We start from the raw sequence: 17,094 nt of genomic DNA, 5'->3' as shown, positions 1-17,094 counted from the left end.
AATCCATTTGAGCTGCACTAGACTCTAAAGCTGCTGGATTGGGTATGATAGTCAGCCACCGGAGTGGGGAATTAGAAGATAAGTGCATAGCTGATCTTTCTGTTGACTTGGTTAAGTGGACAGGTTCTATCAAATGATCTTTCTGCTGATCTTTTTGTGTTCTGCATTTTTTGTTGTTGCTTGAAAAAAAAAAAAACCATTGTAAGTCATGTCATATAGACCAAAATGACCATAATGGTGCCCAGTTTGCCGAGTATAATCAAGTATAAATGGAATATTCTCTCTTTGATGCCTATATTGCCTAACATGTGGATTTTTTATATTTATTTTTACATTATAGGATAAAATATACATATTTCAAGGACCTTTTTTGGTGATAGCCAATTTAGTAGCTAGGTTAGTTTGATGTTGCTGTATGCATTTGGAAAGTGACATACTTTAATCATCAGTCTTAGTATGTCTAGATGATTCAGTCAAGCTATTTAGAGCCTGATTTGGCATTCCTAAACATTCTATTTAGTTTAGTTATTTGAGTGACTAAGATTTTTTTATTGAACAGTGTCTAGCTTGAGATTGCAACTCTCAGCTTGATGTTTTGGTTTTTCAAATATGTCTAGTTAGTGTGGGATTCATGGTAGAGAAGCTAATGGATATTCTTTTATTAATAAAAAGTAGTGTAAGTGCAAGAAAAATCTTTCAAAATTTCCAGTATTTTGTTGTCTTTCAATCAATTTCTATTTGTTACATATTGGTCATTTTTTTTTATAATCATTCTTGGTTGTGATTAGATACCTCACTATTGCTTTCCATTCAATTTGCTACCAACATTATTTCAAACATTATTTTTTTATTTATTATTTTTTTGATGAATAAAGAGACAGTATATTAATAAAAAGAGGCACTTCAATGAAGCACCTTACCGTATACAGGAAGTATACAAAGAAAAACCTTTACCCATGGCCTAACCAATCAACAAAATCTACAACGGAAGTGGGGCCAGAAACAAAAAAACCCCTGGACCACGCCCACAGATTACAAAGTAAAACCGATTTACACCCTTGAATCGAATGCTCTACATTATCAAAAGCCCTACTGTTTCTTTCCTTCCAAACAGTCCAAAAAAGGCACAAGGGTGCTGAACGCCACACTTTCCTTCTTTCCTTTCCCACACAAGGCCCTAACCACCCCAATAACGCCTCTCTTGTTGAAGAGGGGAGCACCCACGAAACTCCAAAGAGAGAGAAAAGTAAGCTCCATAAATTTCTGGCCAACCCACAATGCAAGAGGATATGATCAATAGATTCTTCCTCTACCAAACACAAAAAGCATCTATTAGCCAAGGAGAACCCTATTTTCTGAAGACGATCCAATGTTACGGACTTTTTCCACGTGGCCTCCCAAGCAAAGAAACTTACCCTTGGAGGCACCAAAGAATTCCAAATGATGTTTGCAGGAAATTCTTCACGTCTTTCCGGATCCAAATCCTTGTAAAGAGACTTAACTGAGAATCTTTCGTCCTTTGCCTTAGTCCAAATTACTTCATCTTCCACATCACTGTAAACCCTCCTCCTTTGCAACCTCAAGAGAAGGCGTTCCACCTCGATCACCTCCCAATCATTAATTCTCCTAGAGAACCTAGGAGCCCACACCCCCCCTCCAGAATGACTCCATACATCCGCTACCCAAGCCTCCTTATCCAAGGATATAGCATATAGAGAAGGAAAAAGAGAACACAACTTATCATCTCCACACCACTTTTCCTCCTAGAATCTAATCCTCCTACCATTTCCCACAGAATAAACCAAATTGTTACCTACCGCTTCCCACCCTCTCCTAATCGCTTTCCACAACCCAACCCCATAACTTCCTCTCACAACACAAGACCTCCAACCACCCTCTTCTTCCCTGTACTTTGCACTTATGACTTGCCTCCATAAAGCTTCCCTTTCCACCGCAAAACGCCAACTCCACTTGCATAGGAGAGCCTTATTTAGCAACGCCAAGCTTCTCACACCCAAACCGCCCTTTCGTTTATCTGAGCAAATAATAGACCAATCCACTAAATGAGGCTTCCTTTCCAATGCCCCACCACCCCAAAGAAAATCCCTTTGGATTCGCTCCAATCTCGAACTCACGCTTCTTGGCATCTGAACCAGAGACATACAATAGACAGGCATGCTGGACAGAGTGCTCCTGATCAAGGTCATTCTGCCCTCCTTGGAGATATACTGCCTTTTCCAAATAGAAAGTCTCTTCCTCAACCTTTCCTCAACTCCGTCCCAAGTAGCCACCTCCTTGAAGCGAGCCCCCAAAGGAAGACCCAAATAGGTAGAAGGAAGCTTGCTGACCTTGCATCCAAACTCAAAGGCCACCTCCTCTACATTTTCCACTCTTCCCACCGTAATGATCTCGCTTTTGTCTAAATTCACCTTCAACCCTGACATTGCTTCAAACCACATAAGTAACCAACTCAGATAGGACACCTGATCAGTGGAAGGCTCACAAAAAACTAAGGTGTCATCCGCAAACAACAAGTGAGTGATCTCCACTCCCCCCCTCCTCTACCACTGAGATTCCACCCCGACAAAAACCCCCCCTCCTTTGCCCTCTTCAACAAGCAACTAAGAGTTTCCATGACAATCACGAACAAGTAGGGGGAAAGGGGATCCCCTGTCTCAAACCCCTAGAACTTTTGAAAAAACCTGAGGGAGTTCCATTAATCAGGACAGAGAAACTGACAGTCCCAATACACCACTGAATCCAGCTGATCCACTTAGCTCCAAATCCCATCCTTTCCATCAACCAAAAGAGAAAGCTCCAATTCACATGGTCGTATGCTTTTTCAATATCTAGCTTGCAAATGATGCCCCCTCCCCCACTTTTCTGCATTGAATGAATTGCCTCATTCGCAATCAACGAGGCATCCAAGATTTGCCTTTCCTCCACAAAAGCATTTTGGAACTTGGACACTAACTTATCCATCACCTTTTTAAGCCTATTAGTTAACACCTTTGCTAACAACTTATAAAGTCCCACCAAGCTTATAGGTCTAAAGTCCTTGAGGTCTTCGGCTCCTCCTTTCTTAGGAATTAAAACCTAAAAAGATGCATTTATGCTCTTGACGAACTTGCCCTGATCATGAAAGTCCCTAAAAAACCCCATCACTTCCTCCTTCAAAAAGCTCCAACTGAATTGCCAAAACGCCATTGTGAAACCATCAGGACCAGGAGCTTTATCCCCATTGAGATCCGATAGAGCACCAAAAACCTCTTCCTTAGAAAAAGGAGCTTCTAACATAGTTGCAGTTTCCCCTTCCAAGACCCCAACCTGCAGCCCATTGCACCTAGGCCTCCACTCAGCTGTTTCTGACAATAAGGAGTGGAAAGCCTGAACCACACCCTTCTTAATGTCATTCTCTTCAGAAACCCACGTCCCATTTATCTTGATCTTCACCATGGAATTGACCCTCTTGTGAGCATTGGCCATTTTATGAAAGTATCCAGTGTTTTTGTCTCCCTCCTTCAGCCATAGCTCTCTCGACTTTTGCCTCCAAGCTGTCTCTTCCATTAACACCCACTTCTCATACTCCTCCAAAGCTTGCTTTTTGGAATTCTGCTCTTCAGTCTTCAACACCCTATCCCCTTCTATTGAATCCCAAAACATCATCTGCTTCAAAGCTGATTCTTTTCTGGCATTCACGTTCCCAAACACTTCTCTATTCCACACCTTCAAGCAGGCCTTAAGCGCTTTCAACTTTTCAGACAGCGTGAAACTAAAGGAACCACTGAATCTGAATCCCACCCACCAATTCCTAAGTAAATCCTTAAAACCTTCTTCCTTCAGCCACATATTCTCAAACCTAAATGGGGTAGGCCCCTTCCTCGTTCCTCCACAGTCTAGCAGAATTGGGCAGTGGTCAGAGACAATTCTAGGTAAAAGACTTTGAATTGCCCCACTGAAATAACATTCCCAATCCTCTGAAACTAAAAATCTGTCCAGCCTTGACTGAGTCTAATTGTTCATCCCACCCCTCCACGTGAAAGACCCCCCTTGCAGAGGGAAATCCCTTAATTCCAAGTCGTCAATGATCTCCGAAAATCTTCTCATTGCAGACGACAGTCTTGATATCCTGTTCCTTTCTCCCAAAAACCTAATGACATTAAAATCACTCCATAAACACCACGGGTCCTGCCACAATCCCCTGATTGTCCCCAATTCCTCCCAAAAATCCTCCCTCAACCTCCCAATAGCAGGGCCATACACCCCTGTAAAGACCCAACAGAAACCATCCTCCACATTTTTAAATCGGCAAGAAACCGAAAAATTCCCAATCTCCATTTCCAACAGTTCTAGAACTCTAGTGTCCTAAAAAACTAACACTTCCCCTGCCATACCCCGAGAATCAAGAGCTCCCCACTCCAATGATCTTCCCACCCCCAAGGACCGAACCAGACTAGACGACATTCTTTGGATTTTGGTCTCCTACAAACAAACCAAATCCGCTCTCTGAGTCTTGATTAGAGATTTGATAAGCCTTCGTTTATCTCTATCATTTGCCCCTCTCACGTTCCAGGAGATAATTCTTAACTTCATTTACCCTCAGAAACTGACCCCCCACTCTCTCTAAATAGAGTTCTTCCATGCCCGGAACTTTTAAAATTAATGGAGCACTCCAACTTTTTAAGTTCCCTTACAGACTTTGAGGTTTCAACCTTGACCCTTTTAGCCCCATTCCTCTGATTCTTCTGGTCCTTCCTCATGATCCATTTCTTGAGCATATTTAAAATCTCATCTTCACATCCCGTGGTTGGCATGCCCAGAAAATCACTAAACTGAGCAAGACAAGAGGATTTCCATTCCTCAACTGACTCCGTTCCACCCACAGTCTGCCTCAAAGAGTTTCTTTCATCAAAACTTGTCTCTCCGACCAAAACCATGGCCATTTCCTCTCCGGAACAGACCGCCTCATCCTTTCCGTCAGCCAATACCATGTTCAGGGGGCTAATGTCCCCCTCCACTCCACCCATCTCCGTCGCCGATCCACAGCCGCGTCTTCGAGCCCCATTCGCCGCTCTTTTCTGGCAAGAAAGAGAAGAAGAAGAGAGGGTCCGCACCCCCTAGACCCTTTCGCCGCTCTTTTCCGACAAGAAATAGAAGAAGAAGAGAATGCCCGCACCCCCCGAGACACCAAAGGAGAGGGAGAAGAGGAGTACCTTGATGCTTCAGCTTGGAAAACCTCGTCAGCGCCTGAGTTCCAAGCAACCGGCAGCTCGAACCACTCCAGCGGGACAGTCGCTGCTGCGCGATCGTCCCCCGCGATGAGCCCTAGCGGGTTCTCCACCTCCACGCTGCCCCCCTCACTTAAAAGATAAGGGCCCTCGAGATGGGCCCGGCCCAATCCTCCCCTTACTTCAAACACAGGCCCATCTCCCTTTTCAACTTGTTGCCTCTCAACTGGCTTTCCCCCACAGGCCCGCTTACCCCTTAGAGTCCCCTGTCATCTCCAAACAGGCCCTCCTGCCCCCGCCTCCAAAAACGACCCCGCCTGCAACTCCCTTTTGGAGATGGCTGTCCAATCTTTCACCGAAACATCCACTCTTCCCTCCAGAGCTTGACACGTCTTCTCTACCAGTCTGCTCCTGACCAAGGTCTTTCTCCACTCCCTTGCTCGCGCGTGGATCACCACCATCGTCACCTCTAGACTTCGACTTCGACGACCCTTCACTGAAACTTCTCGAAACAACCATTGAAAATTTCGGGAGGACTTCCCACCATAACTGGATTGAGTAGCACATAGACCCAATCACTAGCTGCAAAGAGCTGGGAAGTCTTCTCCCGCTCGATCTCACTAGGATCCTAGCCCACTGCATTTGGACCGAATTCTCCGAACCTTCGTCCACTTCTACGAATCCCCCACAACAATCCCCGATTTTAATGAGGACTTCACGGCTCCACAAATGCAAAGGGAGACCCAATACTCTCACCCACGACTCCTTGTAAGCCTCCTCCTGTACCAAGCACCTAGTCTCATAATGCCATCTATCCAAACTGATGAGTCTCCCCCTGAATCTTCTAGCTCCTCTCATCAACACCCTTTCTGCCTCCAAGACATCCTCAAACTCAAAGAGGATCAAAGACCCCCCAAAAACATGCACCTGCATGCCACATCTCAACTGCCAAGTGCTCCTTGCCCACAACTCCAACACCTGAACCTCTGAAACTAAAAAAGGTCCCTCCTCCATCTTCCCAACCAAACACCTCCTAAGCTTTTCTTCTCTGCCTTGCACAACTCCTTCTCCAATCTGCAACCAAATAGTCTCCTCCTCCAAACATTCATTCTTTTTTACTACACTTGCATATGACATCCTCTCACTTCCATTCTTCCCACTATCAGCCTTCCGGCTGTTCCCAAACACAGCCTGTGGCTCCGCATTTTTCTTCGAAAAAGGAACCACCCCGAGTGCCCTTAAATTCTCAGCCACTATGAACCATCCCCCATGGATTCCTTCTCCTTCTGGGAACACCAGGGAGAAGCTCTTTTTTTCTGCTGTGACCACCTTGTAGAAGATGAACCTTCCAGCCCCATTCTCCCGGCATTCCAGTCTAAACAACCTTCCATTCTCCATCCACCCTTTGCTCCACCTTGGCAACTCAACATCTCTGCAACAAGCTTCCACTCCTGCCAGAAGGCAGCTTAGACTGAGCTCCCCAAATCTGACCCACCTGGAGTAACCTCTTCCACGCTCCACTATGACCCCTCTCATACTCCTTCCAAGCCCCTCAATGGAAATCTCAAAGGACTTGGATTCCACTGCAAACCACCGTTTTCCTTCTTCCCTCATTCCTCCCTATTTTTTATTATTATTACTATTATTTCAAGCATCTTTGGAAAACATGCTAGCCTCTAGTGGTATGGTTTGTGCAGATTTTTGAAGCTTTTGATTAGTGCACTTCTTGAATCTAAGAATGACATTTTGTTTTCTTTTTCTTTTGTTTTAAATTGTACAATAGGAAAGTTGGGTGCTATACCTTCGCTATGTGCCATATATAGTTGTTTACAACTATAAGGTGGTATAGAGAATGTAAAGTTTAATATATAAGTTAAATGCCTTTTGAATTAGAATATTTTATTCTTATTTCTATTTTTTGCATTGTTATTATTATTCCACTTTTGACTTGATCATCATAAAGCCATGTTTTACATAGGATTTGAAAATTTGAAGGTCCAATTCAAAGATTTGAAACATTTGCTAACAATTCAATAGTACATTTTCCAACACATCCATTAACTTTATTTATGTAGGTGTTTGAGGCTCTCAAATTATACCGTTGGCTCGAAAATCCTATCAAATAGTTTCGGTTTCAAAAGATGTTGTTGGAGCAAAATAACTTATCGAAGAAGTTCAATTTTCATATCTAAATATTTCTTTATGTGTTATTCTTCACTTGTTTTTTTCTTTTTGCATTTTCAAAATTTACCATAAAAATGAGTGCATTAATCTCTCCCTTTTTTCTACTGCTAGTCAATAATTTCAAGCAACATAATAGGCATAAAGTCCTTAAACAAACAAATTTATCTATCTATGTTCAATTTTATTCTTATTGTACTCCCTCATCTCTTCCTCCTCATCATTTCATCATCATCATCCTCACTATCATTTCATCACCATCATCATCATTTCATCATCATCATCACTACTATCATTTCATCACCATCATCATCATCATTTCATCATCATCATCACTACTATCATTTCATCGTCGTCGTCATCATCATCATCACTACTATCATTTCATCATCATCATTGTCGTCATCATCACATCGGTTAAGTTCTCATATTTAAGAATTCTAAATTAGAAAACTGTTTTGTATTTCAAGGAATATAAAACTATTTTTAAGAGCGATCATGCATTTTCCGAAATGAGTGGACTAGGAACTAGGCAGGAGTTGGCAAATAAACTGGGCCTGGACCTGGGCTTGAATGTTCGTGTTGGGCCTCGTTAAAAGGCTGTTTGGGCCCTTCACTTTTTGGCTAAACCAATTTTAGTCTTTAATGTTTTTATCTGGGAAAAGTGTGTTTCAATACTGTCATATGAAAAAAAATCACAAGAATCCAAATTTTATATGAGTGTGTGAAAACTGAAAAGACGCATTTTCCAATATTTTAATACAATTATTTTAGTATCTTATTTCTAATTTTATCTCTGAATCTCCATTTTCTCAAACTTTTGGAGACAGATGAAAGGAGTTTTTTCATGCGCCAAACTAAAACGACGTCGTTTAGGAAATTGAAATCCAATCCGTTAATAAAAAGAAGTGAAATTCAGTTTACCGCTAATTTGTTTCGAGCCGTAGAGCATGTCTTCTTCCCTATCGATATGCTTCTCTCCAGTTTCGCTGGCTCGCCCCACCACCAGGAAAGCCAATCCCAAAAAGCTCCCTAGAAACCCTAACCCTAACCCCAACCCTAAGATCAGAAAAAGAACCGGAACCAGGACCGCCAGTCCCAATGAAGTTCTTCCTTACGGCGACCAAGCCACCACCTACACTAGCCTCCCTCCCAGAGAAGACTTCTTCACTACTTCCCTCAACTCATCTTTCCAATCCTCCACAGAAATTAAACTCTCCGACTTATCTCCGCCCACTATTGAATCCGAAATCGACAAATCTAGCCACGAAGAGGATGTTTTTGACGAGCAATTAGGTTTTGATTATGGAAAATTTGAGTTATATGAGGTTAATTCCGATCCTGAAGAGGAGGATGAGGATGAGGATGAGGATGGTGAGGGACAAGTATTTGTTGGACATGGTGAAATGGTGAGTGTTTTTAATGGCGAGGAAGAAGAGAAGGAGAAGGGGTTACCGGCCGTCATGCGATGTTTTGATCGGGCGAAGATTTATGTAAAGGCTGGGGATGGTGGGAATGGAGTGGTGGCTTTTCGGCGAGAGAAGTATGTGCCGTTTGGGGGGCCTTCGGGTGGGGATGGAGGGAGAGGTGGAAATGTGTATGTGGAGGTTGATGGGTCTATGAATTCGCTTTTGCCTTTTCGGAATGGCGTGCATTTTAGGGCAGGGAGAGGGAGTCATGGACAGGGGAGGAATCAGAATGGGGCTAAGGGGGAGGATGTGGTGGTCAAAGTGGCACCTGGGACTGTTATTAGAGAGGCTGGTTCTGATGGGGTTGAAGGGGAAGTGCTTTTGGAGTTGTTGCATCCAGGGCAGAGGGCCATGTTGCTGCCTGGTGGAAGGGGTGGGAGAGGCAATGCATCATTTAAGTCAGGGACAAATAAGGTGCCAAAGATTGCAGAGAATGGTGAAGAGGGTCCAGAAATGTGAGTTTTTTTTTTTTTTTCTCCTCTCTCTCTCTCTCTCTCGCTCTCTCTCTCTCTCTTATTTTTAAATAATTGAATCTGGCATTTTTGAGCAGTTCATTGGATAATGTAGGTTATAACAAATGGGATGAGTTCTTAAAAACATAATCACTAGTCGAATGAATATTTTCTCTTGCCAGAAAACTTCCAGTACAGTTACAACAATGGTGCTCAATTCTGGAGGTTTTAGATTTACTTTAATGTGCAACCATGACAATTTTATTCTCTAAAGCTAGGCTGTGAATTTGGTACCAGTGCTTGCTTATTATGAATGATCTATTTAATCTAGCAATTTATTTCACATTGCAATAGGCCTGCTTGACCATTCTCAATGGAGCCAAATGTTGGTTTGCCCCCCAAATTTCAAGCCCTGATGTACCATGCATTCAAATATCAACAATTTAAGCCCAAAGAGGCAAGTGTCCCAAGTTTATGGGTGAGAACTAAAATTCAAGCTCTTTTACTAGTGGAACTCACATGCCACCTTGCAAAGGTCACATGCATGTGTAGAAAACCATGCAAGCGCTGGTTTAAAGGTAGATTTTATGGTTAGCATACGGGATCCCTGGTGCCCTTTTTTCTGGCTGTTACTTGTTAATGCTAGATTTAAATAATTGGTAGATCTAAACTAACCCCAAATATTAGGAATGGGGCTTATTTGTGAGCTTAAGGATAGGTAAAGCTTAGCAGTAGTTGTGCATTTCCTGCATTTTGTGGCTCTATGTCCTCCTATCCAACCCCATTAAGGGTGATTAATGTGTTTCCATGATATGCACATTCAGAATAATGGTTTTTTTTATCAGGTGGTTGGAGTTGGAGCTGAAGCTGGTTGCAGATGTTGGAATAGTGGGTGCTCCAAATGCAGGGAAAAGCACACTTCTCAGTGTGATAAGTGCTGCTCAGCCAACAATAGCAAATTATCCATTTACAACCTTACTTCCAAACTTGGGTGTTGTTTCATTTGGTTATGATGCTACAATGGTTGTAGCAGATCTGCCAGGTTTACTTGAAGGAGCACACAAGGGTTTCGGTTTAGGTCATGAGTTTCTTCGGCACACCGAAAGGTGTTCTGCACTGGTATTAACTTTCTGTTGGAACTAATTTATTTTTCAAGACATAGCATTTCTGGTCCAATGATTAGAAAGGCAGTTGTATTAGTCTTTTGTCATTGAATTGCATGTCATCTAATTATGTGAACTTATGAAATTACCTTCTGCAATCTTCCTTCATCAATCTTTTGACTGGTTGCAGTAGTGACCCATACCTGTTATTTAGTTTTATCAATAGATGATATTATATCTGACGTTGCTACTGTAACAAAGTCTTAGAGGTAAAATACATTTAGTCACAATGGAAGATTCTGCTTTATGCTTGATGTTGGTTAAGAAGCAGAGGATTGAAAAACTGAGCTTCTGAATGTTAATTAGGTGATGACACTAATAAATCCACTATTTAAGATTAATTGTTTCAGCAATTCCCTACATGAGCTCAAAACTCTATGGATCTCTTCAAGCCAATGAAATTGAATTTTGCATTACTGCTCAATTTTGTAGTTGTTCCAACAAACTTATGCTCAGTTGGGAAAACTTTTCCTTGACCAGGCCAAGTTTATGCAGGGAGTCAAGGTTTGACATTTCACTTCACACATCTTTTCCTGCTCTTACCATATGCTTCTTTGGCCAATTTGAGCCTGATTATCTCTTCCTATGCATTTGTAACTTGTTAGATGAATTCTATTTTGTGTTTTGGAAAAGGAAACCATGTAAGAAAAGCTTTATAGAATCATAGTGCTTTAGTCACATAATTCAAATTCCACCTGCTTGATTGCCTGAAGAGTTCAATAACCTGTAATCTCCAGCTTGAAGCATGGTGTGCACCACGAGATTGCCCTTTGTTCATTACTCATGAGTAGTAATAATTTTCAGCTCCTCTTGCGTTTTAAGATTAGCTTTCACCTGGTTGAATGTTCTTGGTATCTTTCTAAATATCTCTAAGTTGATTTTGGTGTTAGATGTTTGTCATTTGGTATATACTGTTTCTTTTATCTTATTAATTTCTATTTAGCCCCTTCTACATATTTCCTGTATACTGTTCCAAACTTAATAATCAATTTGATATTTTTGTCATTATATGTATGTTTGTGTTTATATGAAAGCTATTGCAGTCTAATAGAATTCCTATTCTTTTCCTGGCTTAGGTACATGTTGTTGATGGTTCCTCACAGCAGCCAGAATTTGAGTTTGATGCCGTTCGTCTTGAGCTGGAACTATTTAGTCCTGAACTTGCTGAAAAACCTTACGTAGTTGCTTACAACAAAATGGACCTTCCAGAGGCATATGAGCGGTGGCCATCATTCAAAGAAAGGCTACAAGCTCGTGGGATTGGAACTTTTTGCATGAGTGCGGTGAAAGGAGAGGGCACTCATGAAGTGGTCTGCGCTGCCTATGAGCTTCTAAGAAACAGAACAGAAAGCAATAAAGAAGTTGAAGGTCAGAATTTTATCTTAATTTCCTTTCTAATCTATCTTGTCTGTCTGAGTGATGGTTCCAAGTAATGTAGTTGGTTAGCCCTTAAATGATACATGAGGCAAGGATAGAATATTGTATCACAGGTTTCCGTTTGTTTTGGATGTGAAAATTATATTTTATTGGTCAGTTGCTGAAAAAGTTATGAATATGCATGTTTGCCTCCTCTTTTCATTTATTATTGCTTTTTAGTGATTATATAATTATGTGCAGTGAATTTTTTTTTGGAATATTTGTGTCAAAGGGACAAGATAATCCCCATTGAAAAAACAACCCCCACTTATTGAAAATTATAAATATAACCTCAATTTGATATTTTTACCACTGCACTTTTTTTCAAAAAGTGCTTGGACGTGAGATGGGGATAAAAAAATTGATGAAGAGCATTTTAGTCCAAAAAATGTTATATTTCAAGTTTCCAAGGAGGAGGTTATTCTTCCGAATCTATGATTATTTTTCCCTTTTAATCAAATACCCTTTTTTTCCTTCCTTTTAGTAAGTAATGAAAATCTCATTAAGCCAATGAAGAAAAGGGTACAGCTCAGAGATGAAAACCAGAAACTAGAAAATGAGGACCTCCTACAACTTGAAATAATCAATAAAGTCTACAAAAGAAATATCTTACCAGCCATCTATACTGATTCCATACCTAGCATGGAATTCAATGCAAAGGGTTGCAACTTGAGTAAAAGATTCCTCCATCTTGTCAAAAGGGTTCCTATTTAGCTTCTTTCCAGATGCACCAGAGAATGTTTTGTGCGGTGATTTTATATTCATTTTAAGTGATCATCAATAGGAATAATGCTAGTTTTGGAATTATCATTATTATTTTTGGGATTAAATTATCTAATTTCAAGTACTAAAATTATCAAATAATGACTTGATTTTTGTTTGTAGTCTAATGCTTTTTGTCCTTCATATTTGATCCAATGCTATATTGACAATTCCCCTCTGATTTGGGTTGGACAGATCCAGTGAATTTGAACCATGTTGCCGATATGCTACATAAGCAGCGAAGTGCCTCTATTAATGAGTTTGAGATCTTTCATGAGAAAGGTTCCAATACTTGGCATGTAGTTGGATCTGGGTTGCAACGTTTCGTTCAAATGACAAACTGGCGGTTGGTTGACTTCTTATTTTGTATCTCTTTCCCTGTCTTTGTTATTCCTTGAGTCTATATTAATGTTACTGCACGAAGCATAATTTCAAATTTAAATTGAAGATCACATGATATTGAAGACACATTTATTATCTTCCTTTCCAGTTTTACAGTATTTGTCTTCTTGTGACCGTAAGGTGGGGTTTGCAAAAATTTGGGTTCAGAGTGGATATGCCTATTAATCAAGTTTGGTATAATCCAGATGGAATTATAAACAGGGAATACTTTGTTGAATGCATAGTAGTTGGCTTTTTTGGTTAATTGGGCAGAACAAAGTCCACCTGAAAGCTGGGATTTAGGTTGGACAAAGTGGGATTATTTGGATATTCCTTGCTCAAGGCCTTTCTTAGACAGGGAAATCTTGTAATGCAGTTCTTTTTGTGGACTGGCCAGACAAGATAGGGTAGAAGAAAAATTGTGACTCTTGGGTGTAGAGTTGTAAAATACTTGGACACAATATATTTTGTGGTTAGACATATAAGATATGGTTAAAGCGGATAAACGGATGCTCTTATTAATAACATCTAAGTATGCTCATTTTGGTTTTTGAGTAGGATTGTTTCCTGTTGCTAAATTACCATTGGACTAGCTTTATGCATAATTCTGATTCCATTTCAAATCACAATGCCATTTTCTTCTTCTTTGTTCACACCACATCAGTTGCTTTAGGTTTTTCCTTTGCTCGGACTAAGGATGTGTCCAGTTTCTATTTGCATGTACAGCACAAATAACTTGATACTACTTATTCTTGCTATAATTTTTCCTTCAGATTCAATTTATTTCATGTCTTCTGCCATATTTGGTATATTCATCAAATTATTCCCCAACCTTTAAGGCACATTATAGTCTTCAATGTGTTTCCAACTTATATTAAACTTGCATGATGTGCATTATATTATGCTCCACCTGGCAAATAGTGCATTATAACTCCATATTTTGTCCATTCTGGGAAGAAAATATTACCTTTCTGGTGATGCTGATTCATCTCACTGATATTCATAAATGCCTATTTTGGAATAGATATATAGAATCTGACAGAAGGTTCCAGCATGTTCTGGAGGCTTGCGGGGTGAACAAGTCTCTCATCAAACTTGGTGTCAAAGAAGGTGACACTGTGATTGTTGGAGAGGTTTGTCCATGCAACTTTAAACATTTTCCTTCTCACTGTTTTCGATTTTATGTCTATCTTGACCTCAGATACATGGGTAACACAATGCTAGCATGAAAATTTTGTCATGACTCATTGCAAGATACCCTTCAAAGGCCATTTATTCTGAGTAAAGCAGAGACTCAACTTTGCCCTCTGCTGGAGGGGGCACATCTAGCCCTGTACTTTATTCAGATGGTATCTTGCAAAGGCTTCTGTAATGATGATTTATAAGAGAGTTGAATACCCTGATTCTTAAAATAGAAAAGAATAACAAGAAAGATCTCAATGGTTCAATATTTGTCCAACTCATGACTGCTTGCCTTGTAGCTCCCATTTACTCGTTTTTATCATTGGTATAATTCAAGTGACAATATGTTTAGTCTTTTCCTCAGATGGAGATGGTGTGGCATGATTCCGCTGATGGTAGTGGTTCCTCAAATGTGAGGAAGGAGTCAACAGATTCAGCAGTCAAATGGCCTCAGTGGAAGTAATCAGGTATAATGTGATTTTATTTATTTTTCATTTTCTATGTAAAGATTAAATAATTTTAAAATATATAAAATTTTAACAAATTTGAATTATATTTAATTTTATTTTGCATTTTATATAGTAAAATCATTTTCCCTAATATTTTTTTACCACGTTTGGAGCCAAACATGATCTTAGTACCGTAGTATCTCGCATGTATAGTAGTATCACATGAAGTGATGCAAAAATAATAATAAACTTTATAATTGAGAAGTAGTTAATACTTAAAAAAGAAGACAAATTTAGTTATGTAATGTGATTCTTAATTAAATACACATCATGTTGGGTATAACCAATTACTGTATCATAATCATAATGTATACGGTAAGTTCAAATTTGCAACTTCCCATGACTAAAATGTTAAGCATGTAAACCGCTTCAACTTATTTTTATTTTTTAATATCTAAATCTAAAAATGTAGAGTACTTTCCCTTTGTTGTTGAAGGGTCATGGGTTGTAGTTGGAAAACAATTTTATTTCTTTGTATTTTTTGAAAAATATTGTACTCTATACTTGTAATAATAGCATTAGTGGTTGTTTAATAAAATTGGAAAATTAAATATTAAAAAATTTTAATGTTAAATTATATAAGTGTTGAATTAATAAAAGTAAAACAAATGTACGGTATCATTTGAGATTTCAATATTGAATTTAATTTAATTATTTAATAATTAGATTAAATCTCAAAATGATATGATGATTTTTAAATATATCAAACCCGCTAAATTCTATGATATCAAATTTTGTTCACCTTCGTTTATATTTTCTAATATAAAATATTTAAAAGATATAATATTCACAAAAAAAATAAAATTAATAACAATATATTTACTTTTAAACCAAAATGGCAAGAATGGTAATTATATAAAATAACATCTATTCCTCGAAATAAATAATAAAGACTTAGGTGGTGTTTGCTTTTTTGGTTTTTTGTTGAAAACAATTTGTTTTCAAAATTTAGGTTGTTTGTTTTTCTATTTTTTTATATGATTTATTATAAACTTTTTACTAAATAGAAAAAATGATATATTGGTTTTTCTTTATTTTTTAATACTTAATAAAAATAAAATACTATAAAAACAAACAACCTAATATTTAATACTATTAAGTATTAAGGTTTTATTTAGAATTAAGTAAAAAAACAAACACCATCTTACTAAGATCATTAATCACCATGCAATAATATTTAACTAAGTTTATAACTCTAAAATAAACTAAAATTTCAAAATTCTTTAATAAAAATTAATCCTTATAAATTAATTAAATAGAGACAATTAAGAATTTTAGTTTTATTATGAGGAAGAATTAACCATGAAAAATTTTATTAAAAAAAAAAAGCAAAATTTCAAAACTTTTTAATAGAAGAAATTTTTTTTTTTTTATATAAATGAATTAAATAAAGCTAATTTAGAATTCTAATGCTATTTATACAAGAATTAATAATAAAAATTTTATTTTAAAAAATAAATAAATTTCAACGTGAAAATAATTTAATATACATTTCATAAATTAATTAAAATATATTTTGTTATATCATAATTTTAATTTTACCATGTGAAGTAATTAATAATAAAATATTTTTATTAAAAAAAGTTAATATTTAATGAAAAACATAATATAAAGAGTTATGTAGGATTCGTAATAATATTTCATGGGCAAATGTTATGAATTTTATGTAATAAATTGGAAATGTTTAAAATAAATATCGCAATTCCGTAAATTGTTAACATGTAAGTTATATGTTGTTTTGTAAAATTCTGCAATATAATATCTCAATCTCATAGAAAGTGAAAGAATCAATATCTTAGTTTAGGAAATTTGAAATAAGGTTAAATATGGGATTAAAATGAAAGTATGAAAAGTAATATCATAAATAAATAAATAAATAAATAAGGGATGTTATGTTATTTGGGTAAACTAGGTAAAAGTGTATTGTTTATAAAATAATGCATTTAAATAATAACTTTATTAAAAGTTCAAATTTGTCTTTTATTCTTTTTTCCTTTTTAAACCGATTAAGTCATTTGTTTTTTTTTTTTTTTTAACACAAGTCATTATTTTTCTTTTTTTCTTCATTTTTCCTAGAAAATAATCCACATTATTTTTCATTTTTCTTTATTTTACCTAGTAAATAATCAACCTTTTTTAAATTTCATTTTTTTCACTTTAATACCTTTTCATAGTTATTGATCTTAATTATTTAAAGACACTTTAAACATATAATAATAATAATATATAATAAATAATTAATGAGAAAAAATAAATGTCAAATAGGTTTAGAATATAAGATTTTATATATCATATTAAATAAAATGTTTATATATTTTATAAATCTTATTATAGATTAATTCAAAATACCT

The 17,094-nt window shown here is 37.5% G+C and overlaps 1 protein-coding gene across 2 annotated transcripts; it reads left to right on the top strand.

Moving 5' to 3' along the window:
- The first annotated feature begins 8,246 nt into the window (after window positions 1–8,246).
- On the top strand, window positions 8,247–14,778 carry LOC117914698 (GTP-binding protein OBGC, chloroplastic). 2 transcript variants are annotated; one of them, XM_034830142.1, is made up of 7 exons: window positions 8,247–9,333; window positions 10,176–10,449; window positions 10,926–10,997; window positions 11,570–11,861; window positions 12,867–13,017; window positions 14,077–14,185; window positions 14,599–14,778. In XM_034830142.1, exons 1-7 carry the CDS (start codon window positions 8,360–8,362, stop codon window positions 14,695–14,697), a joined length of 1,971 nt encoding a protein of 656 aa, XP_034686033.1. In that variant the 5' UTR covers window positions 8,247–8,359; the 3' UTR covers window positions 14,698–14,778. The 2 variants fall into 2 exon arrangements, with proteins under 2 accessions (XP_034686033.1, XP_034686034.1); XM_034830143.1 differs by lacking the exon at window positions 10,926–10,997 and having other exon boundaries at window positions 8,271–9,333.
- Window positions 14,779–17,094: the final 2,316 nt, after the last annotated feature.

This window comes from Vitis riparia, chromosome 5 (genome assembly GCF_004353265.1).
Source record: "Vitis riparia cultivar Riparia Gloire de Montpellier isolate 1030 chromosome 5, EGFV_Vit.rip_1.0, whole genome shotgun sequence".
NCBI classification, from domain to species: domain Eukaryota; kingdom Viridiplantae; phylum Streptophyta; class Magnoliopsida; order Vitales; family Vitaceae; genus Vitis; species Vitis riparia.
Note: the sequence above shows the minus strand (reverse complement) of the source record. Positions and strands in the feature narration are given on the sequence as shown.